We start from the raw sequence: 26,000 nt of genomic DNA, 5'->3' as shown, positions 1-26,000 counted from the left end.
GAGGAGGGGGTGAAGGGAGGGCAGAGGTAAGGGGAAAAAATGAGAATCAAGACTTGTCATGTAGAGGTACAAGATCCCAACAATGAATGTAACTGTACTGTATCCCTAAAATGTACCAATAAACTCAATTAAAGCTGAAAAAAAAAAAGAAAATACAGGTATGAGAGGTATGTTTAAATCTTGAGAGTATTAAAACAACCAACTGCAGTTGAGCCAATAATGGTTGCTGTGATGAGTCATTCACACACACACACACACACAATTTTGCATATCTACAAGTACATCCTTACCCATAGGATAAACTTCTGGAATGAGAATCACTCGGTCAAAGAAAAATGTGCTTCTTAACAGATAATACCAAATCATCCTTCCTAAAAGCCTGTATTAATTTATAGTCCTGCTAGTAATGTATGAGAATGCCATTCCACACCTTTTCCAACTCAAGAATGTTGAAAATTTTAACTTTGTCAATTTAAAAAGTGAAATCACATGATTTATACACTTATTGAGCGAAACTCAATATAAAAACATATAGTTAAAAGTATTTTATTTCTTTTGATATAAAATGTATATGAATTTCCTTGATTGCTATTAATTTTATCTTCTTGTTAAAGCTCTTTCTATAATAAGGAAAATTAGTCTTATGTCAAATCACATGAATAGTAATATTCTTCCTAATTTATATTTGTGCTGACTTTGGGGGTTTTCTTGTAGTTATATTACTCAACATTTCTTCTCAGCTTCTGCATTATGTGTCATATCTGTAAAGATCTCTAGTTAAGATATAATACATTCTGTCATAATTTCTTCTGGTACAAACAAGAGTCAACTCATATCTACTCTAAAAAATTTGAAATCTTTATTTTTATAGGGGCATAATCACATTCATAAGGAGCAAAATCTTATTCAGTCTTATATCTAAGTCTACTGTCTAACACAAGAGAACAAAAATATATTAGTGATAGGCTAGTAGAAATGATAATTTTACTACTGGAGAATTATCTCTTTCTATAATGGTTCTTACTAAATAGTACAAAGTATCGCAAGAGCTTCACATCTTTATCTTTTTATAGTATAAATAATATAAAGTTTAAAACCTAAACACCAATAAAAAAGCTTTCATGCTGTGGGTAAAATCAATCTCAACTTCCTCTTCTGAAAAATCAGAAATATAGTAAATGTAACTCTGATTAATAATAACATCAAAACAGGCTATATGAATCAGATGAGTACAACAAGAGTGAAAACACTTCAGAAATATTTCAGCCAGTAGAATAACATACAATACAATTTATTAAGTGTAAAACTGTCACTGAGCATAGTAGTACATGTCTGTAATCCCAGAGACTCAGGAGTCTGAGGCAAGAGGAGCACAAGTTAGGAAGCTAGACTGAGCCAATAAGCAAGACCTTGTCTCAAAAATAAAAATTAAAAGGGCTGCAGATGTACTCAACGGTAGAGACTATGGGTTCAATCCCCAGTGCTGCAAAATAAATATTAAAAAAAAAAACTCACAGTTTATAAGGCTAAGCAGGAACTCAGAATACTGACTGAAATCTTACTATGCCTCTGATTTATATGAAATTAAAAGAAAGGGATAAGAGTGAGTTATTAATTTATATTAGTCAAAAGTAGAGTTGGGGATGTAGCTCAGTGGTGCCATGCCTGCCTGGCAAGCACAAAGTCCTGAGTTTAATCCCAGGAACTGGGAAAAAAAAAAGTAGTACTGATATAAACGAGCTTAATCTTAGGTTAGGATTAATGAAGTTTTTAAGTATACAAAATGCTGAACAGTCAAAATGTCATAAGACATTTTTTGGTCTAACAAGGTTGTACTACATTAAAGGACAATATACCCAAAAGTTCAAGAGTTTTATATATATAGCTTAATGTTCTTCATGAATACTAAAATAGTTAAGCATAAAAAGTTGTAAATTGGTCCAATGTGACATTAGCTTAAATATTTAATCTTATTTCTTATTTCAGAAATGCCCTCTAGAAATGCCAAGGAGGAAAAAAATATATACCATTTTTTTTCTCTTCCCTGTGAGCCTGCAAAGAGTGAACTACTGGGTTGAAATACTTGTTCTGTCAATTACATGAAAGTATTAAGAAATGTCAGAGCTTCTCTTTTCCTTGGTTTCTTCATCTATCAAATGGAGATCAAATTACTAGCCAACCTACCTCATATGAAAGTGGAAGACCATAACAAATAGTAGTAGTAGTGGTGGTGATCAGTGAAGATTAAAGTAAATAAAAACAGCTACCATTTAATCAGAGCATACTATACGCTAAATGTCACACACAAACATACACCCACCTCTGCAAAAAAGTTGACACAGCAGGCCTGCCTACCTATCATATGTTTACAAAGTTGGCCCTTGGCTGAGGGCTAGGAACTTGAATTTCAAGATGGTTTTCACCTTCCCCAACAGTTAAGAATGGTTTACTATACCTAAAATGTGTGTCAAACCAATATGATGAATACTTGCTCTCCTGCAAAGAATCTGAAATTTGTGTACATGCGGGGCAGAGAGTGCCAATGTGATCAGCTTCTAGTAAAAACTCTAAGCACTAAGTCTCTAACCATGTTCTCTGGCTGGTAATGTTTCGCACATCTCCTTGCTGTGAGAATTAAATATACCCTAGGTACCTCCATTGAGAAGACTGGAAGCCATTACCTGGTTTCAAACTTTGTCCCAAACACCTTTTCTCCTGCTGATTTTGCTCAGTATCTTTGACTGCAATAAATCACAGCTGTGAGTATAATTATTTGCTGAGTCCTGAAAGTGCTTCTAGCAAATCACTGAAACTGTGGGTGGTCTACAGGAACCTACACACATAAGCACATACATGCAAATACATATCATGGTCTGAAAATCTCTTTAGATCTCCCTTTCTATCTGAAAAATGAAAGCAATATATTAATTTCTAAAAAGTTAATGATTCAGCTGGGTGTGGTGCACGCCTGTAGTCCTAGCACTCAAGAGGCTGAGGCAAGAGAATTGCCATGAGTCCGAGCTCAGCCTAGGCTACATAGTGAGTTCAGGGCCATCCTGAACTACAAAGTGAGACCTGTTATCAAAAAACCAAAAATAAATAAATAAATAAAATTAACGATTCAGTAACAATACTTTAAAAATTGGGGGGGTGAGACAGGGTTCTCATTTCACAGTCTATGCTGAACTCATTACATATCTTTGGCTGGCCTCTAACTTAAGATCACCCTGCCTCAGCTTCCTGAGTGCTGGGATTACAGGACCGTACCATGATCAGCCAGTAACAATATTTTTATGTCATTTTTATTTCCTACTCAGTATACTTCTCTAAGTTCTATAAAACTCCATTAAAGTTTAATATTGTAAGTAAAAATGCTACTAGGATTTTAAACTTACATAAGAGTTATAATATATAAAATAATTTGAATCCTTATGAAATTTGGTGTTATAATCCTAGATTTGTATGAAAAGGACAGAAAAATGAAGTTCTTCCCTTTTAATTCACAGACTTTCATAATGTCTCTTACTTTTGAATGTAGAATATATGTGCAGCATTTAACATTATTAATTATACTAAAATAATTAATATTCATCTTTCAGGTTCCCTGATTTTAATAAACAACAATAATTTACAATAAAACAGTCTATATCTGCTGATGTGGGACTTAACTTAGTTTTTACTTCCCTTACCACTGTAGGTAGGGTCATGTGTCAGCTTCCTCTGGCCCTAAAAGAGGAAACTGTGGTTAAAATACCAGCAATATTACTACAAAAGCACAGCAACAAGATGTCAAGTCAAAACCAAGAAAAAGCAACACAATATTCTAGAGGAGTTAGTCACAAATCCACCAATCCTTCCAAGAGCTATTACAGGGATTTTCAAATGTTTCACAAAACAACCACTCACATTTCTTTTATCTCACAGGAAAAAAAAAAATGCTGGAAACTACTTTAAACCAAAGCAGGGCATGGTGACACAAGCCTATAATTTTAGCATTCAGGAGGGTGAACCAGGAGGATCACTGTGAATTTGAGGCCAGCCTGGGCTACAGAGTGAGTTCAAGACCAGCCTGAACTACACAGTGAGACACTTGTCTCAAAAACAACAACAAAAAAAAAAGTCCCTGAAATGCTGATTATCTTAGTATTCACAAACGAATCCAATGGTGGAAATACTTTCTTAATGACAAACAACAGCTATGCGAAACAGGAAGAGAAACTTTCTAAAGATCTGATGCCTAAAGAACAATACACACCCATGGTCAAAGACGTAGGCTGAGTATGTACTCAGACCAATGTGAATGTAGGGACAGCTATACTTCCTTATAGGTCCTTCCTGAAAAAAAAGATTTTTCCATAGGGTGGAGGTGACTGGTTATTAATATAGGCAAACAAAACAAACTACCAGACAAACATTTTGCTAACCTTATCAAATCACGTGTCATTGCAAAGCATTCACATTCAATGTAATATGAGAAAAAAACCTCAATTGTATCAGAAAGGTTCTATTTAATAACTCTCAAATCCAAAAGAGATGATCTTTTGGTACTTGGCTATGCTTAATTTTTGACCCCTGGGGTTAATTTGTTGTAAGTATAGCAGAATGAAAAAGAACTTTGGACTTATAACATCTTAAAACTTACTGAGTCTTAGATCCTAATTTGAATATTCCCACTTTTTTTGAACTTGAATTTCCTCATATGTAACAACCATATTTCAGAACTAAAAACAAGATAAAATTAATGAATTCAAAAGCTTGTAAGCAGCCAGGCATGGTGGCACACGCCTGTAATGCTAGTAAATCAGAGGCTGAGGCAAGTGGATGGCCGAAGTTTGAGACCATCCTGGACAACTTAGCAAGGCCCTGTCTCAAAACTAAAAAAACAAAGGGACTGAGGGAGTGGCTCAGTGATAGACTGCCCTTGGGTTCAATATGTAGCAACACACACACATATGAAAAAAAGAAGTTTATAAGCTGTTAAGCATTTGGTAAATTACTGTGCATTATGCAAAAATGATTCATATCAAAATCTGCTATAAAATAGATGGGGGTAATATATTTTCCTTAAACATAGCGGGTTAATTTCCTTCAATCACAAGAATTGGTTCTGTATCACTTATTTCAATATAATTTAAGAAGTTATCTAATGCCGAGTGTGGTGGCGCACACCTGTAATACCAGTACTCGGGAGGCTGAGGCAGGATGATCCCTGTGAGTTTGAGACCAGCCTGGACTACATAGTGAGTTCCAGGTCAGTCTCAACTACATAGTGAGACCCTGACTCAAAAATACAAAAACAAAACAAAACAAAAAAAGTTATCCATATGACAGGATCTCTGTCTATCTCTTCAGCTTCTATCACTTTATTCCCTCCCTATTTCATATTCCATCAACAGTTTATGGTTTCTGAGCCAAACATATCTTTCTGCCTCCATGCCTCTGCCTAAAATGCTCTCACCTTCCACTCATCCTGAAACAACTCATCCTGAAACCTCAGTTTAAATTTCTACAGAACATAAGACAATAAAACAAGGCCAAATGATAAACTTGGAAAAACAATTTGCTAAATACATAATAAATGGCTAATTTCCATCTCTATCACCACTAGCAGCACTGTTACAATAGCAGTACTTATGGGACACCAGGCCCATTTCTAACTCATTCAGTTTTCATAATGCCTATATGTAGAGGTGCTTTTATATCGCCATTTTACAAATAAGAAAAATGAGGTACTGAGGGTTTTAACTTGCCAAGGGCATATTTCTGTAAGGAAAACAGCTATGACTGAAACCCAGGCAATCTGAATCCAGGGTCTGTGTTCTTTCCCTCTATGCCAGATAGATAAATGACAGACAAGAGATAGACAGGTGCCTAACAACCTCATGTAACAATGGACAAATGATTCAAACAGCCTGTTTATACTACAGAAAAATAAAAATAACTTTTATGTATCAAACTGGAAAAAATTTAAAAGTCTGATAAAGACAAGAGGTGGCAAGGATATCCTTTCTCTTAAAGGTGTGTGTGTGTGTGTGTGTGTGTGTGTGCAAAGATATGTATAAAAATTCATGGCAGATCACTCACAATACTGAAGACCAGAAACAACCTAAATGTTCTTCAAATACAAATATATAAATTATTAGATGACTTGGACATCATGGATCTATTTCCATATTGCCTGTTTTAATTCCTGATTTGGTTTTTTGGTTTACCTAGTAATTTTGGTTAAAATGCCATTCATTGCCAAGGACAAACTGTAGAGGATTTAGATGATGTTATTTCCTGCAGAGACTTCAACATGTTCTCTGAAAGCAATTAGAATGACCATCTCACAAAACAAACAAGACATGAGCTGATTCAAGGCTGGCTGCAATCTTTGCAAAGCTCGTAAAGCCTTTTCTACCCTTTCCTTTAGCCCTCCAGGGGTTGAGAGTCCAGTGTGTTTATGAGGCCTACCTTCCTCCTGAATCCTGAACATTTCTCTCCTTAACACTGAAGAACTGCTAAAAGTCTGCCTTGTTTTTCAGTAGCTTTCTGCCAGGCTTCCAAGCCTTTTCCCCTACACAGTACAATAAATCAGTAAATGTGTCATGGAAAGAAGCAGGTAGAGGATGCACTTCCCTTCTCTTCAGGATCTTGGCCTCTCAGATTCTGGTTGCCATGCTAGCCCTCAACTACAATTTTTGTAACATGGCCTCATAAAGAAAGCTCTTCTGACTTTTCTGCCTCTTGATAGCTGCTCTCTCCCTTGGCCAACAATCCACAAATGTCTGAAATCTTGGCTGCCTTGGCAACTCTCTGTGTTGGTTTTTTTTTTTTTTTCAATCAAGCTTTTCTAGCTATTCTCAGCAAGAGTTTTTGTCTGCTACAATCTGTTCTACTGTAGCCAGAAGCAAAATCTATATCTTTCATAAGCAGTGTAGAAGATAAGATTTTTATGATGAAACTAGAAATAAAAAATGAGGCAGAACTATTTTTCAGAAGAGATAGGGCATAGCATAAAGTAAATGTGCATTCATAAGTAAACCTAGAGGAAGAAAAAAAGTCTAAAAGGATTGAATTAATGAAGGTAAGGCTTCCTGGAAGAGGTAAATCAAGTTAGCCATCAGGATAAGAAAGCTATATCTGGCACAAGAAACTACATGAGCAAAGGCAGAAATGAGTGTGTGTCAAAAAGAATGAGCCTGGGTGGAAAGAAGCTGGAGGTCATGCAGGGAAGATGAGATTAAAGCAGTTGATGAAAAGGCTTAAATACCTAACACTGGAGCCTCATAATTACTTCTAGAAACAAAACATTTATATATTTCTAAGTATGAAGAATATGGAAGAAATGGCATGAAACTTTTCTCTAAGATCAATCTAAAAATTATAATAAGGATGAAATGGACAATCCTTATTGACTGAACATAGTAAGACATTAGATAATAATGAAAGAAAAATGAAGAAACAGTTCTAATAGATCTGTGGGGAAAATGGGAGGAGGAAGTAGTCTCTAAAAAAGGGCTACAAAGTGGTAGCATAGACTCAAAAAAGAAGCTAATGCAGAGATCCTACTTACATCTTATCCATACCGAAGATCTGATGAGAAAGGACATCAAAGTAGAAATGTCTTGTGGGCTGCTGAGTATAGCACTGGAACTAAATGGATCAGATCTATATATGTTGGAAGTTTCACTCAGACATATTATCAAAAACTACAAGAGTAGTATGTTTAGATGAAGTCTCTAAAGGACTAGCAAAAGAGCAGAAAAGGAGGGACACACTCAGAAGTTAAGGAGTATGGGAAGACAAGAAACTATAAAAGAAGAGGAAAGTAAAACCAGCATAATTTTTAAAATAGCAATACTACCCCCTCAACTGTAGCAGAGTAATCAAATTAATGTGGCTAAAAGTCCTTACCAACAGGTCATTTGAAGATGTAAATAATTAAAAAGGATTAAGAGGTTAAAGAGTTGTGAAGACGATAAAAGTAGAAAATATTCCTTTGAGAGTCAAGAAAAGAATATAATAAAAAGAAAATATGTGGTCCAATTTACAATCTTATAAGGGAAGGAAAAACAACTGGATGAAAACAATCACAGAACATGAGTTACAAAATTAACTACAACTAGTTGAGTGTAGTTCATTGAAAATAAAGGTTTATTATGTCTCTTTTTTGAAAGAATCTTTTGGGTTTATGACTTGTACTCTGAAGTAACTACTTTCAAGATAATGATAAACAGTGTAATTACTATTATTCTCCTATTTGAAATTTTGTTTCATTTTTTCATCAAAAGCAAAACAAATTTTAAAAAACTAATACCCCAGTGCTGCATAGAACAAAATGTGGACATACACAACAAAAGAAAGCTAAGGAATTAAAGTTCATCAGGCTCGCCCTTCATCGATGCTTTTACTTTCCACAATTTCAGTTATCCTTGATGAACTGTAATCTGAAATATTATATGGAAATTTTCAGAAATAAACAATTCATAAATTTTAATAACTTTTGCTATAGTATATTGTTAGAATTTTTGTGTTTTATTGTTGATAATCTATTGGGCTTAATTCATAAATTGAACTTTATCACAGGTATGCATATATGGGAAAAAACAGTAAACATAGGGTTTGGTACTCTCCATGGTTTCAGGCATCCACTAAGGGTCTTGGAACATATCCTCAGTACGTAAGGTGGGAATATTATATCTCTTCTACAACTAACATAGATACAAGAAACAAGAGGCCATTATCAATACAGTCCCAAATTTGCTTGCTGATACTACCTACCACACTTCTGAACAAAACTGCAAATGGAACATGCGAAAAGTGAAATTTTAATGTTAAATTAAGCATACCATTCAGTGGAAAGATAGGGAATAAACCCCAAATGTATGTGAAAAGCAACAAAAGTGGTTTTGACTTGATCTATTATATTTTGGTTTACTCCTTCTGATTTACCCAGAATACAGATGATAGCCAAATACCAACTATATTAAACTATTGCAGTTGCTCACTTACCCACTTGCCTAAGACAAGGAACAAGTTACAGTAGGAAATACCAAGAGTGTTTACCTGAGAAGAAGAGGAAGTACACAGAGAAAAAGTTAAAAACTAGTCAAATTTCATGTCAAATTTTAAGGCTACTTACCTAAATATAACTAATGCTCCAATTACAACTGTACTAAATTTCATTGTTTGCGTTTTTAAGCTGTCTTTTGGCAAAGAATTAATCAAATCAAAATGGCACAGTTCACACACCAAAAACTGATAAAATGTTTGTAACTTTTGATGTAATAACTCAATTTCTAGGAATCTCCTTAAGAAAATCATCTTAAGCATAGAAAAAACTTTTATGTAAAATATTTTCATAGCAACCTTGTTCATGATTGTAAAATAAAAACTAATAATAAACTCAATATCCAACAATGAGGACATGTTCAGGCTATGGACAGTTCATACAATATGCCATTCAGCTACTAAAATTATGTAGTTTTTAATAACATGAAATATTGCTTTAAGAAAATGGGATGTCTTTTAGGGTAAGTGAAAGATGAAAGTGATCAAATTGAGTATGCTTTATCTCACAATGAAACATCAGCTGGGGATTTAGCTCAGTGGTTCCGGCGCCTGCCTCACAAGCACAAGGACCTGGGTTCGATCGCTGGTATCTTTCCAAAAGATTTAAAAGAATCATACCACAGTGAGATATGTGCACCAATGTTTATAGCGGCATAGTTTGTAATAGCTAAAACTTGGAAACAGCCCATCTGCCCATCTGTTGGAAACTGGATAAAGAAGATGTGGGTTTTCTATAAAATGGAATACTACTCAGCCATAAAGATTGAGAAATTAGAGTCATTCATAGGAAAATGGACACATTGAGGATATACTCCTAAGTGAAATAAGTAAGTCACACATGTGTAAATACCGAATAGTTTCTCTGGTGTGAAAAACTATAATAGTACACAAGATCCTAATGGGATAATTAAGAGTGTGAAATAGGAAGAAAAGGGCTAAAGGTGTAGGGAAAGGGGGAAGGGTAGGGGCAAGGAAATAAGGGAAAAGAAAAAATATGAGAAAAGGAAATAAAGAGTTTGTTAATGGGGAGGGGAAGAGGGGGGTGAAGGGAGGGCAGGGACAAGAGGAAAAAAATGAGAACCAAGACCTGTCATGTGAAGGTACAGGATCCCAGTAATAAATGTAACTGTATTGTAAACCTAGATTGTACCAATAAATTCAATTAAAAAAGAAGCATTAAACATAGAAATGCCAAAAACATGCTAGAAAAGAAACAGTGACATAGAACTTAAAAAGGGAGAAAAGTAATAGTGATAACATCATCATACACAAGTGTGAATGAATAATGCAAACAGCCCCTAAAAGCAAATTAAAGAGGGAATGAATAGTGGGGAAGAAAGGTACTGTAGGAAGAGAAAATAACAAAGAAAAGAAATGAGTCCCTTTCCCCAAAGCATTTATAAGGTAGTTTATTAGCTAAGACAAACTCATAAAACATTTAAAAACAGATTTAAATAACTATGGAGACAATGACAAGAGTTACACAGAATAAACAACTGCCAAATAAATCTTACAAATGTTGCAGTAAAAGTCCATAGCAGGAAGAGAACAGAGATGGCAAAGAAAGGCAATGCTTTCAGAAGATAGGATAGAGATAGATCTAGCCTGCTAGCTATAGTTTGCCAACCCCTGAATCACAGAAAGATAAAGACTGTTGAGATCAACAGGATTTGCAAAAATTGATATACAACAAGGATAGAGTCAACGCAAATAAAATTCCTTGATGAATCCAGAAGTGGTCCAAACATCAAGCCTTTATTATTAGGCAACCTGCATTGGACCAGCATAGTCAAAGAACAAGAGGCACATACATACTAAAGAGGACATAGAATCAAGTGTAGGTGTAAGAATAATGCTGAGATGAAGAGTTTGGACCTAAAGGTCTTTTACCCTAAGAGGAGGACAAAGACCATGTCGTTATCCTCACCACATATACCACCACCATAGTACCAAATCCTTTTGGACTTCATTTATGTGGTTTGAAGCAAAGCATCATTCGCAATAGTCTACAAGGTAAAATGACAGTAAAATTAGAAAGAATGCAGGATTTGGAAACAGAAAGAGCTACATTCAAATCTGCCACTTCCTGGCTACCTACTCACCTATATATATCTTTGCTAAACTTGCTTTTTCATCCATAAAACAGAGGAAGACCTACCTGAATAGAGTTCTTCATCACATCCAATCCTCCAATATTATTTGGTATAGATTCTAAGGACACTCAAAAGTATGCTAACTTGCCAACCTGTCTCTCAGACTATCTTTCCATCTATTTTTAGCACTGTTTCCCTAGTTCCATATAAAGAAGCCTGACCCTTTCACTTGCTTAGTAACTTATACTGGTTTACCAGTAGCTCTATGGTCTATACACAGGACCCAATCTATTACTCCAGCCACATCTTCCATCATTCCATCAAAAGTCCTTTCCTCCCCAGGACTCACATCTCATTATTCCTAGATAAGCCAAATCTTATTTTCACTATAATTTATACATGCCATTTCTTCCCAGGATACTTTTCTCTTGCTTTCACAATATAAGGCTTTTCTATTCATATTTCAAAACTCTTCACTGCCTTCTTCTTTGCAAAGTTTTTCCACTAACCCAGAGAGAATTATATTAGCTCTCTGTAGGCCCTCACTGCATTCTGCAATTATCACAATTGTAGAATTTAGTGCAATTGTAGTGACATTTATTACATGTGTTTAGATGATTTGAACTTGACTCTGACTCCCTAAACTTGAAGACAGGGATGATTTCTCAGTCTGTATCTCAGTATCAGACAAGGCCTTTAAAAGTTTTTATTGAATGAATCAATGAAAAGTTTAATACCAGCACCATTTTGCCCTAGGTCTTTTAAAGAATAAGTTGTCTGAAGAGAGCTGAATTTAATATAGTTTTCTTTTCTGACATACTTAAAGATGATGGAAACAGTTAAGGAATTATGACATGAAGAAAACCCTTTAAGAAGCTTCTAGGAGTTTCTTCCCTACATTAAGTATTTACTGAGTGTCTAATACATTCTAGGTACCATATTACATGCTGAATTCACAAACCCGTAATTTCTAACCTAAGGGTGCTCAGTGTAGTACCACAAATACACACGAAACTGAAATCCAGTGAGATGAGGGATGCATAAGCTCAAGTGGTGACACAGAGGAATAATCAGTTCCTATGTGAGAAAGTCATATGGAGGACATACATTTCACATGGATCTTAAAAGGTGAGTTGCCAAGTAGAAGAATGTTCCCAGAAGAATAATCATAGGTGACAAATAAAAAAGCTTTGAAAAAGCATAATATATCCCAAGAACCCTAAATAGTGTGTTATGAGCAGAATTTGGTTCAAGAGAAGAAATGGACCAAAGAGATGAATTTTGGAAGTTTAGCCTAAATACAGAAATGATCATGGTCTTTACCTGAATCCTGAAACCAGGGAAGCAGATTTTTGATTTACTAAAAAAGAAAACTTTCAAATGCCCAAAACTATACAAAAAGAGAGCAAAAGCACAAATTCATCAGGGAAGTGGGAGAAGTATAAGATCAATCTGTCCAGTGGTCTCACTTCCAGATCTCACTTCCCTTACCTCTTCACAAAATTAGCTTATTCAGTTTTTTCCATTGTCTCCAGGGCCATCCATCTCTCTCTCCTATGATAATATACACATGTAACATATATTTATTGATGACTTGATATCATTTGTTTTAAAAATACTCTTGAGCTCTTGTTGCCCAGCAAGTATTGACCCAGTTCTCTGCCCCTTTATAGCAAATCCCTCCAAAGATTGTCTAAATAGTCTTTAACTCATTCTACTAGAGCTTTTTTCTTCCCCCACTACTCTACTAAAACTGCTTTTTTCAAAAGAAACCTCTAAGGCACAAGAGTTTGATGGATGTGTATAATCTGATATGCAAACAATCTTAACCTAATAACTAAAGATATTTAAAAACAAAAACAAAACTAGTACTAGCCTTATTGATGGTATCACTTTAGAATAAACTGGCTCAGATTTATCATACAACTATCTTTACAGTAATGCTATCCACTTCCTCTGGAAAACAAGAAGAGATGTTGAAATTCAACAGCTTTGCACCATCTTCATCTTCAGTATAAATGGTCAACAAATACTATACTTTCACATCTCTATCACAACTCTTCTTATAATCTAATCTTCTAAAATAAACTAAAATACTAAGTACAAAAGATACTTGTTCCTTCAATGTACCTTTTTATACATTCTTATTGTCTTCAAATCCATCCTTTATAAGAACCTTGTTTAATGCCTTTACACAGTAGTAGGAACTCTATAAATGTCCATTAAATACAGTATAAATACTGAATAAAATGAAAACAAGTGATTAAACATAAAATCTGACCCCAGATACTAGAAAAAAAAGAAAACCCCTTTCTTGTAAATCTTATAATTAAAAAGTCATACCCTTAAAAATTCTGGCAACAAATATAGGATCTGGTAAGTAAATAGTAATGCCATAAATGTTAATTCTCTTTTCTCCAAGAGTATCCTGCCTTTAAGAAACAATATACATGGGCCGGGGATTTAGCTCAGTGGTTCTGCTGCTTGCCTTGCAAGCAGCAAGGACCCGAATTCAATCCCCAGTACCCCCCAAAACAAGAGTAAATTTATCTTCTTTTGTCATAAATACCTGCATCTTTAAAAAAATCACAAGAACAAGGTACCTACTATTGAATTTCAGATACTATAGGATATCTGTAAATGATATCCTGAGGCAACAGAACATTCCTAGAGTTTCTAAAATGAAAACAAGTGATTAGACATAAATGTGCCCCCAAGTACCATGAAAAAAGAAAACGCTTCTCTTCTCACACTTATAATTAAAAAGTCATTTTTTAGAAGACATGATAAAAATCTAGCAACCAATATATAATCATTAACAATGGTTGTCTCTGGAGTGAGATAAACAATATAATGTCTTACCTTCTTCACTGTGCTTTATTGTTCAGTTTTGTTAATAGGGAATTCCAAATGACTAATAAGCCTCATTAACTCTGGCCTTTGCACTTTGTAACTCCATTCTAAATACTTGCCATAAGCAAGCTTCTAAACATGCTCTCACAGAAGCTCATGGCTTACTCATTTCTGCATTTCTAGAACCTAGTAGAATGTTTGGTACACAATATGAGATGTGTGCTCCATAAATGTGTATAAAATGAATGACTGTATATTAACAGGTAACTTTTATCAGAAATTTGCTTTCAATAAGTGTTTTATATTTATCATCTCATCTAATCCTCACAATTCTGTAATGTAGCTACTACTACTCGCAAATCAGAGATGAGGAAATTTAGGCACAGAGTGTAAGTAGTTTTCCCAAATCCACACAGCTAAGTGGTAGATACAGGATTCAAATTCAGATCCATTAACTTTTGATATTGGTTTCTTTCCAACAAGCTATATAGGATGTAAAACATTACATTTAAGTATTAAGTGAAAAATTGTATTCATCATGAACACATTTTCAATCCTTCTGACTTCATTAGAAGCATAAGCATGTAAGAATATCTCTGTGCCTAGGATCCAGTAGGTGAAACATACAGGCAAGCTTGAAAAGAAAACGGTAACGTGGTACATTTATAGAAACGATCATCCTTTCCTCCCTCCTTTTAGACTTACATTATACAGTGAACACCTTGCTTGAAATTATCCTAAACACTATAATCAAGTCATCGATGCTGATAAATATATATATATAAATATATATAAATATATATATATATATATGATTTCATAATAGTCTAAGAGAAAGAAATACAACAGTATATAAGTATCAGCCTGATTCATTCAGGCTAGTCGTGTTTGATTAGTTGGAAATTCTGAATTTAGGCTATACCACAGTCATTTATCCCATTGATCCAACAAATATATAAAAACCTATGACATGTATGTATTGTATGACACGTACTGCAGCACCATAGAAATCAGTTATCCCTCCTCACTTCCAATGCTGGTCTGAGCACTTCAGATCAAATCTCCTACTCACCAAAGGCTTATTTAAGTACTTAAAAATCAAATTATTTTTCACTAGCAAATTTGATAAAGTGTTACTGGACCCCCAAACATACATGTATATATGTACATATGTGTGTGCATATATATATATATGTATATATATGAATGATCGTATATATCCATTACAGATTAATAGCTATTGTCACTAACATTTACCAGATGGCACACTATGAATTGCTAGATAGTATCTAGACTGCAAACATTTTTAACACAATCCACAGTAAGAAATACATTTCACATCATTCTGTAGTTTATGACCAAATTCAATGTACAATTGAAACAAATTACTCACTGTTAATATTTATTCCCTTACCAAAAAAAATGCTTATCTTACCCCAGTAAGCTGCCTTTACTCTTTAAATATTACTGCTAAACACTTTATCTTGACTGTAAACCTTGCAATAATCTTTAGAGGCTGGTATGAGTATTGTCCCCACTTACACACAGGGAAACGGGCTCAAAAGGCTAACACCTTATCCAAGGTACAAAAACTAACAGGATAAGTGAAAGAAGAAAATTTATACCAGACAGTATTGCTACAGTAGTCATATCATTAAAAAAAAGTCATACTGTATAGAGCCTAACATAGCTTGATCCATTAAAGTCAGAAAAACAGCATACCTAGTAAATTAATATTCATTAAATACTTAAGTGCCAAGCACTATGTTGTTTTTCCACTTACATAATTCTTATTTAAACCTTATAACAACCCTGTGTACTTTGTGGTATTTCCTTTTTATGGATCAAAAAACTGAAACCCAGCAGTTAAGCAGTTTTGCCAGGGTCAATCAGAAAATGGTAGAAAACCCAAGATTCAAATCCAAGTTTTGCCTTTATTATGTAGACTCACTCTCTAAAATACATGTCCTGCATAAATAAAAGTGACTTCCGTTTCTTTAACAATGTAATTGTCCCTTAGATCAAGAAATTCGTTAAGCTAATTCAAGTCACCAGCAAGAAATATAACCTTTTTATATTTTCCAGACTAGTTTATATATTACAGACGCACTTTTCAAAATGATGAAAAGAAGAATCCAACATTCAAAAGAAAGCAACAGGTTTAGCAAAGTCCAAGACATTGTGTGAACTAGCCAAAATCCACATTAATATGTCATAAGAAACAACCAAACATTGTAACTAGTCATTTCCTTAACAAGTAACTCTTGTGTCAGTATGGATAAGCATCAAAAATGCAGATGGCAATGTGGAAAAACAGGAAGATAATGGGTAAAGGAAACCTGCAATTGTAATGTTATAGTGACTTAGTTATAACTGAAGTCTATTTTTCCTGTCTAACAGAAATAAACTAGTGAAAAAGCTAAATATACATTACTGTCTAAAAGAGAAAATAAGCCTATTTGTGTACCTTACTCATTAACGAACTACAAGCAGTTATTCTGGAAAAAAACAGCTAATGGTAGATGTTAGCTGCTATAACCATGTAGTCCTATAATATAACAATTTGGAAGATCATCTTCCATATCTATTACTAAAACAGCATTAGTATTTTAAGGGCTGCCCCTTTCCTATACCTGTGAATTACAACTTATATGTATTACCTGCATTATACCAAGACAACTTCAGTCCCCGAAAAATTAGTAGCGACTTATAACTAAACTGCCAACTTATTGTTCCTGCAGTATATAAAAGAGAAACATTACTCTCTCTTAGATTTTCAAGTTCTGCCCAAATCCTATGAACACAGAGTCTAAAAGTACCCTGAATCCAAATTCTGAGTAAAATTTGTTCTGCTCTTCATTCTACACAATTGTACTATCCTTCACTGCGTTGTGCACCCTTTATTTTTCACATCAAACTCCTTGAAAAAAAATTATATTGGCCGATTTTTTTCCCTTTCATTTCTCACCTATACCTACTAAAATGACTATTTTTGTATACCTTTTTATTTCCCTAAGTGGCATCAAATGATACATATCCTTTTGGGACTTTTTCATTTAATATTTTTTAAGATTTATTCATGCTAGTACATAAAGACCTAGTTCATTTATTATAACTATAAAAACTATTCATCCTTTCTCTATAAAGAACAGTGACTATTCTTTTTCCAGTAAGACAGTGGTGTAATGTACATTGTGTGTGCATGTATACATGTGTTTTTATACACACATATTGTTTCCTTAAGGCAGACATCTATTAATGAAACCGCTACAAGGAATGCTATTTCAACTACTTATGGTCAATATTTCCAATGAATTGGATTTTGATTTGTTAATCCTCTTCTCACTATCTTCTATTTCACTGATTTCTGCTCTTATCTTTATTCTTTACTATTTTCTACCTCCTTTGGTTTAATCTGCTGTTACTTTCCTAACTTCTTCAGTTACCACTTGGTTTTATTATTCAACCACAAGTTATTTAGAAGTTATTTTTGGGAGGAAAGTATCAAACATGCACTAGAGGAAAAAGGAACTGTTTATATTTCAATTACTAATTTCTAGTTTTATCACACTGGGAGCTGACATGGTTTTATACAGTTGCTCCTCGATTTATGAGTTATATCCCAATAAACCTATTGTAAGTTGAAAATATCCTAAATGTGCACATAACACACCTAACCTATCCAACATCATGGCTTAGCCATGCAATACACTGTACAATATCAACTGTTTACTACTGTGATCACATGGCTGAGAGCTGTGGCCTGCCTCCTTTGCCTAGCATTGCACAAGTACACACTGCCAGGGCCTCATTTCTCTGGGCACCCATACTCCACTCGTAATTGTGGTCTAGATCTACCTCTAAAAAATCCTTCTCATATCTATTTTTTAAAAAGTACACAATTCCTATGACTAGCCTAGGAAAAGATCAAAATAAAAATTCCAGGTATGATTTCTAATGTTTTATTTTTATACCATCATAAAGTTAAAAGATCTTGTTAAACCACTGTAAGTTCATAAGCATTAGTATATTAATCTTTCATACCTATTAAAACTCTTTATAAGCCCAGAAGTTACATAAATTTTCCATAGTTTAGATTACATGTTCCACATTTAAGGAGAATTTGAGTGGTGTAGAGTTCTATATTTATGTAGTAGATCAAGTTATACATTGTTATTTTAGTGATTACCCTTAAATTTTTAAAATGCATCTTGTAAGCAACCAATTAGCTCAGTCGGTTAGACTGTGGTGCTAATAGTATGCATCTCACTTACAGCTTAAAGCTAATATCTATTCTCCTACTGGCCTACTGACCTAAAAGTAAAAATTTAAAACTGTCTAACAATGACCACTTTCCCTGCCCACTTATATTTATCCTTATGTATTATTTTACTTCCACCTAGGTTTTAACCCCCTATAAATCAGTCAAAATTATTCTTGTTTTATGCAGTCAATGTGGGTTCAGTTTACCTGCTAATTTCTTTGTCCACCATTACTACTTGTATCCTACTTTCTTCAACTCACATTTCTTTCCTCCTAGTGTATATTCCTTAGTAAAACAGTTCTTGTAGAAAATTCTCTCTGTCTGAAAACACTTTTATCATGTCCTTCCTCTTAAATAACAACTTCATTTGAGTACAAAATATATCTCTCTCAACACTTACAATATATTATTCAATTTTTTTCTGGACTGACTCATCTATTAAGAGATCTGCTCTCAGTCTGATAGTTGCTCCTTTTTTGTTGCATACAATTTTAGTCTCTCTGGTGTTTTGTAGTTTCACTATATTTAGTTGTGGGATTTTGTTTTGTTTTGTTTCTAAATTCTTAATAATAGCCTCATGCAGGGCCAGGGATTTAGCTCAGTGGTTCCATGCCTGCCTCGCAAGCGCAAGGTCCGGAGTTCAATCCTCAGCACCAAAACAACAAAAAATAGTTCATGCACTTTAACCAAAGAAGTCAAGTGTGTCAGAAATTTAGCTCAATGGTGCCCGTCACCTGCCTCAAAAACAAAGTCCTGAGTTCGATCCCTACCCACCCTACAAGTATTTTGTTTGCTTGAGACAAGATCCCCCTCACCAGTCAAGCTAGCCTAGAACTTACTATATATCCCAGACTTGCCTACATATCCCCTCCTGTTTCAGCTTCCCGAGTGCAATGCAGGCATGTGCCACCACACCCAGCTTCAGAAAAATCCTCTAGTTATCACTTCTTCAAATAGCACATCTCCCTTATTTTACTTTTTTTCTTGGAATTAGTAGTACATGTTGAAGCTTCTTGATCAGTCCTTTTCATTTCACTTCTTTTTCTCAACCTGACTATATTTTTCATTATATTGTTTTTTAAAATGTGCCTGTTTCATAACATCTTATTCATTTATTGACATGTCTTTTTAACATTTTTTCAATTAAAATGTTAATTTAAGTTGTTTTTTAAACTGCCATCTTCCATCCCAGTTCTTGGACCTATAGTCCTCCTGCTTATATTGTGACAACATTTCTTCTGTTAAGAATGTTCTGTGGTCTGAGGTATGGGAGAATCCTTCAGAGTCTTGTTTTTCTTTCTCCAGGTGACTCAAGTATATTGCTAGTTTAGAGTCAGATTGTATGTTAATTTCTCAACATGGGAATACCTGAAACAAATAACATGAACTCATCTCAAATATCAGCAAGGCATACAGCTTGTGCTTCAATTTCTCAAGAGGAAAAACTGTTTTCATTTCCTCTTTGCATAGAGCCCAGGCAAATCAATACAATTTCTTATTATCTCTATGTCAGGGGAAAGATTTTCTTCCTAGCCCTCCCCTTCACTGAAATACAACTCATCAAGAATTGGTTTATAGGGTTGTGTAGCTCAGCCATAGTGTTTACTTAGCAATGGTGAGGTCCTGAGTACAATCTAGCACGGTCGCGGTAGGAGGAGCTCAATTCAGAGGTTGACCATTTGCCTAGCAGGTGCAATGTCCTGGATTTGATCTCCAGCCCCACCAAGGGAAAAAAAAAAATCTCAGCTTTATGTAGAAGTTCTACTTCTCTTTTGCACAAGGCTAAAATCCAATCTTCTAGGAAGCAATAAGCAGAACTTTACCACTTACTCAGAAAACCCACACTCTACCATACCAGGCATTATAGCACAGGTTCAAGGGCTGAGTTTTGTGTTTCATTTTTGTTTCTACAACTTGGAGATTACCTTATCTTTCCTGCAAGCTCAGAAATGCATTGAAAAGAACTGTTCTATATTATCCAGCCTTTTCTGGATAACAGAGGGGTTTCTAGTTTATTTTAGTTAGGCATCTTGCATAGAGAATATGGCTTTCCAATCCATTTGCCACATGACCCCATAGGAGCGGTCTCTCAATAGGGCAAAAATAAACTCCTTGAAACTCTTCAGCAGATCATTATGGAATGACATTCAAAGTCCATTATTACCTAGAAACTACCTATTTTTATAATTCATCGTTCCACTCCCCATGCACTCTGTGCTCTAGCCACTCATATCCCACTAAAGCTTTCCCTGTTGTTTTCTGCTCCTGTGCCTTTAAATGTACTGATTTCCCTCACTCACATTTATCCTGCCCTCATCCACCTACTGAATAGTCATAGTTGAATAGTAAAGGCGAAATGTGTCTTTCCATAGAAGCTATTCCTAACCTATCCAAGCTGGGATCTCTTCTTAGTGAAAATAACTTATTAAATCCTTTATATGCCAAGCACTGTGACAACTCATTTAGTATTAGCAATAACCATAAAATTTTCCCACTATTACTATCCCTATTTTATAATGAGGAAATTAAGATATAGAAAAGTTAAGCAATGTGCCCAAGAACATGCAGCTATACGTAGCTGAAGTGGAACCTGAACCCAAATGGTCTGTCTCTACATCCCTATTAACCTTGTATTGCCTCTTACACTTACATCTTGTGTTACAGCTATCACTGCACTTTTACCACATTTCAGTTACATGTTTACATACCAAACTTCCCAACTAGTTTAAGAGACAGAGTAATGGTTTGAACTCTATTTGTATCTCCAATGCTAAACACAAAGTTTTAACAACCAAAGAAAATATTCCAAAGAAAACAGTCCCTCTTTATCTCTTACCTGAACCTACTAAAATAGTTCCCAAAATAGACACCCTTTCGAGGTTGCTTGTTTTGTTTTTCAGTTTCTGTTCACTTCTTTCATCCTCCATCCAATATATCTTTATAAAGGATATAATGATGATACCATTCCAGTTTATTTGAGGGTACAAAATTCTTTTTTTGTTTTTGTTTTGCTGTCTTGTAGTACTGGGGACTGAAACCAGAGCCTTTTTAGTGAACTACATGTTCAGCCCTTCTTTTATTTTTTGAGACAGGGTCTCACTAAGTTGCCCAGTTGGGCTTAAACTTGTGATTCTCTTGCCTTAGCCTCTCAGACAGTGAGGACTACAGGTGTGCACCAGCACACCCAGCTATGTATAAAATTCTTTTGGCATGTCACAGAATGCCCTGACCATCTTACTGTTGTAGTCTCTTCTCTTATCTACTCCAGTCCTGCACTCCACTGTATTTAGCTTTTTGCCTGTCCAAGAATATGCTATCAGCCTTCATACCTTTGGATATGCAACCTTCTCTGCTTGGAATGGCCATCCTTCCTCACTCACCTGGTAAAGTCCTATTCTTTCTTCAACATACAGCTCAAATATCTTCCTCAGGTTTCCTCCAGACTGTCAACCCATTCCTACACTTGTTGGCATTATGCATTTACTTCACTTACCATTTGGTATTGTTATCTGACTTGTGAGTTCCCTAACTAGTCTGTGGAATCTTAAAGAACAGAGACTATGTCTCATTAATCGTTTGTGAAGGGTGTGCCTAAAATGTGTTCATTGAATTAGAGAAATAAAATTTAACTAACAGATCCTATACCCAAGCAAACTCAAATACAAATAAATTCAAGGTGGGCAACTCTTCCAAGATTAACTAAAAGTTAGTGAGTAAAAATATGAGTGAAAAAAAAATCTCTAAATGTCTGTTGCTCAATCCTGAATTCTACAGACTGGAACAATTCCTTCAGTGGTAATTAATTTAATTGGTAATATACATAGTGAGGTAATCTCAACATATTTTTGAAAAACATAAGCAAGGACAAGGCACATGTTTCCTACATTAGTATAATACATAAGGATACTGGTAAATTCTTGAATGTGTGTCATTAAGGATAAAGAGATGAGTCATTTTATACATCTTGAAACAAACCCTTAACAAACCAGGGAAATTCCTTTCTTTTTACATATAATCACATGGTTTCATTATTCATTAGTTCTAAATGCATTTAGGCAACATGCACTGCAAAAACATTGCCAATTGTGTAATAAATCCAACACTATTTGCTTTTCCTTGAAAGGGACATTTTAAAAGTGCATGTTAATCCTAAATTAACAGGGAGACTGGGATAGGATAAAAAGAAAGGGAAAAGTAGGCATTATTCAATTTTTTTCTATATAATTTTTGAAATGCATTTTTCACATAAAAACAAAACAAAGAAAACCGTTAAACAGTCAATTTAAGATACAACAGCTTCAGTCTTTTTCTTCAATCATTACCTATGTATATGGTAAAAGAAAAAGAAATGTCCTAAAAAGTCAAAAGGTATTGGTTTTATGTTCAAAAGCAGTATAATGTAGAATCATCTTTGCTATCAAAATAATTCTTAAAATACATTAATCATTTTCAATAAGAGTAAAGTATAGCTATAATATATAGTTCAAAACTACCTATATATGCCTGTGTGGTAAATATTTCTTTTTAATCAATAGATCAGGACTGTCTCTAAATTTAGAATATGTTTCTTGAGAGAGAATCTTTAATATTTTATTCATTAATGTTTCTCAAAGACCTACCTAGTACAGTATCTGGCACAGAGTAGGCACTCATAAAATAGCTCAAGATGGTCAAAATATTTATTATGTCAATATATACAATGAGCCGCAGATCCTCAACAAACAAGTTGAAGTCTGAGTTCATCCTGATGTGATAATTGATACAGCCTTCCTTCACAGGGTTTAGCCAATCAACAAAAAGAACTCATACAATATCTAAAGGCAAACTGATAATGCACAAAGGAATAAACCATTTACACAAGGTCACAGGGTCTTAAAATCTTAAAACTTGCCAAGAAGTTGGCAAAAAAAAAAAAAAAAAAAATAGAAAAAAAAAAAAAAAAAAAGACCAGTATAATCAAAATTTTCAACAAGCACACACTCTAGCACTTTTTCCATAGGCAATCTACTTCCAAAAGATACACTGGGCTTTACAAAAAAAGTTTTAATAAATTAAGCCAACTACAGTGGTATATAGTTCCGGCTATTCAGAAGGCTGAGGAGGGAGGAGGGAACATCTCCTAAGCTCAGGAATTTGAGAGCAGCTTGAGCAATACAGTGAGACTGAAACTCAAACTCAAATTCAAACTCAAACAAACAAACAAAAAAAGAATTTCACTTATATACCAGTACATGTACTAAGAAATTTCATTTCCAGTATTATAAAGAAGAGCTAAGGGCCAGGGATTTAGCTTAGTGGTTCCGCTGCCTGCCTTGCAAGCACAAGGTCCTGAGTTCAATCCCTGGTACCAAAAAAAAAAAAAAAGAAAAAAAAAGAAGAGCTAAGCAAATATTTCTAAAATTGCTATTCCTGTTTTGCTGTTTACTACTTATAAAAATACCATGTAAATATTTATGAAATTAGTATTATTAGTTTTCTCTATTAAATGCCATCATGAGCATTTCACCATGAATTAGGCTGTATTTTATCCCCAACCACCTTTTTAAAGGAGTTACTTTTTCAGCCCTTGTTACTAAGTTACAGAGACCTGTCCGGTTCTCAGTTTTCTCTTCTGTAGAATGAAAACCTGGATTAAAACAAGTCAACCTTTTTATTTTTCTGCAACCCTTTGAAAGTCTGTTAAAAGGTACAAGTGGCCTCTCCATAAAAAGGCACTTATACATACCTGCAAAAGACGAGAATCAACACAAATGTCCACCAACAGATGGTTAAGTAAACTATATCTACTCAACGAAATTTCATACAACTGAAAAATGAAGGCATTTTCTATGTACTAATATGGAAAGATTTCATCATGTGTTAAGCAAAAAAAGCAAACTGCAGGAAAAAAAAATGTGTGTAATATAAAACCTTTTGCATAAAATACTAGTACTAGTAGGGAAACCACAGAAATACTGTATTATATTTTGACCATAATCTAAGTTTCTGAAGCAAATTAATGGGGCAGGAATCAGATGGAATTGTGTTTTCATTGTTAGACAAGTTACTTAATCTCTCTTGGCCTAAATTTTACCTGTAAAATGAAAATAAAGACACACACCTATCTCATAGGTATATTGTGATGCTTAAAAGGGGTAACAAGGGGCCGGGGATTTAGCTCAGCGGTTCGGTGGCCTGCCTTGCAAGCGCAGGGACCCGAGTTCAATCCCCGGTACCAAAACAAAACAAAAAAAAGGGGGTAGCAAGGAAATCCTGGAAGTGCATGTCTACAATCCCAGCACTAGGGGAGGCTGAGGCAGAAGGATGGCAAGTTTGAGCCCAGCCTGAATAACTTAGCAAGACCTTGTCTCAAAACAAAAAAGGCTGGACCACACAAGGCATATAAAAACTATGTGCTACAAACATTTACTAATAAAAAAATTAATTAATTTTAAGAGAGAGAACTGGGTTTGCAGCTGAGTGGGAAGGCCCTAGGTTCAATCCCCAGTACCAAAAAAAAAAAAACCTCCTCCCCCCAAAAGAAGAGTAACAAGGCTTATAGAAAGCAGGTCCCTGCATCCCTAGAAATCAATACAGCAAGGTATCTTAGAACAATTGTCTTGAACCAAAGCAGGCTGCATTCTACAACCTTTAATTTCTAGGGACTACATTTTATATACAAGCAAGGCCTTTTTCTCCACTGAAAATAACATATGACAGCATTCCTAACACAAAACAAGCAAATATCTGGCCTTTTCTGATTTATGTTTCCTGAAAATCCCCTAAGTACGCATTTAAAAAAATTAAACAGAGCTGTAGATATGATGGCTGGCTGTATCCCGAAGAGTCCTAAACTGTAACCATCTAAGTTTATTTTTCAAACAGGTTACTTTGTATCTCAAAGCTCAACACCATGGAGTGGCAGGCTGCTGATGGTAAGAAAGGCAAAGAAGTCCAGGCAAGAATCTTACCTAACAGACTTATAGATTGCCAGAATGGCAGTACGAAAACTACATGGCTCAAGAGTTAAGAAGAGGCCCCCACCAACCAATCTTAGTTCCCAAAACTTTTAAATCCTATCCAAGCTGTTTGGTCCAGCATTACTTGTGCTTATTCTTAATATTACCATAAATATAAGTAGCTGTCATTTATTGCTTCCTTGCTATGAGCGAAACTCTTGTGCTAAGCACGGACTTTTCAAGATATTATGGAAAGAACTGCACATGTGAGGTCATTCTCCAACCCACTCTATTCTCAAGTCTGAAAGTCTCCCTTCACATCCTCAAATGAACGCATCCCCTAGACTCTAGACTCTCACAGCCCACCATCGCTGACCCATTCAAGCCCGGGAGCCATATCCCTCCAATCAACAAGACCCCCAGCTCTTCGCCCAACTCTAAACCGAGCATTTCCCGGATCTTCCAGGGCCCCTCCCCCTCCACACACCAATTCCAACCTGCCCCTAACTTGTTCCAAGAACTGTTTCCCTCCAAACTTGAATTGCGTAAGGCGAGGGTCCCTCTGCCTTTCTAAATCCAACGTTCCTGTAGTTTATTCCAAAGTTCAAAATTCAGAAACACATAACTGCACCTGGGCAAAACCCGGTCCCACCCACGAGAACACCCCACACCCGCTAGAGCAGGGCCTGGGACTTTCCACCCCCTGGCCAGACCCGGGGCTGCGGGGCCTGGTTGCGGACCCCACGCAGGGAAGGGGAAGCTCCACCTGGCTCCGCGGGCGCGGCGCGCGCCTCC

At 35.2% G+C, this 26,000-nt stretch overlaps 1 protein-coding gene across 1 annotated transcript in view; it reads right to left on the bottom strand.

Moving 5' to 3' along the window:
* Positions 1-26,000, bottom strand: part of Rnf169 (ring finger protein 169) — a 74,826-nt gene that overhangs the window by 48,096 nt on the left and 730 nt on the right. Inside the window, exon 2 of the mRNA XM_010603290.2 lies at positions 3,690-3,726. Coding sequence (XP_010601592.1) covers positions 3,690-3,726 — 37 coding nt within the window. The remainder of the gene's footprint in view (positions 1-3,689; positions 3,727-26,000) is intronic.

This window comes from Fukomys damarensis, unplaced genomic scaffold (assembly GCF_012274545.1).
Source record: "Fukomys damarensis isolate Sample0158 unplaced genomic scaffold, DMR_v1.0_HiC HiC_scaffold_16, whole genome shotgun sequence".
NCBI lineage: Eukaryota > Metazoa > Chordata > Mammalia > Rodentia > Bathyergidae > Fukomys > Fukomys damarensis.
This window is presented reverse-complemented; position numbering and strand designations above follow the sequence as displayed.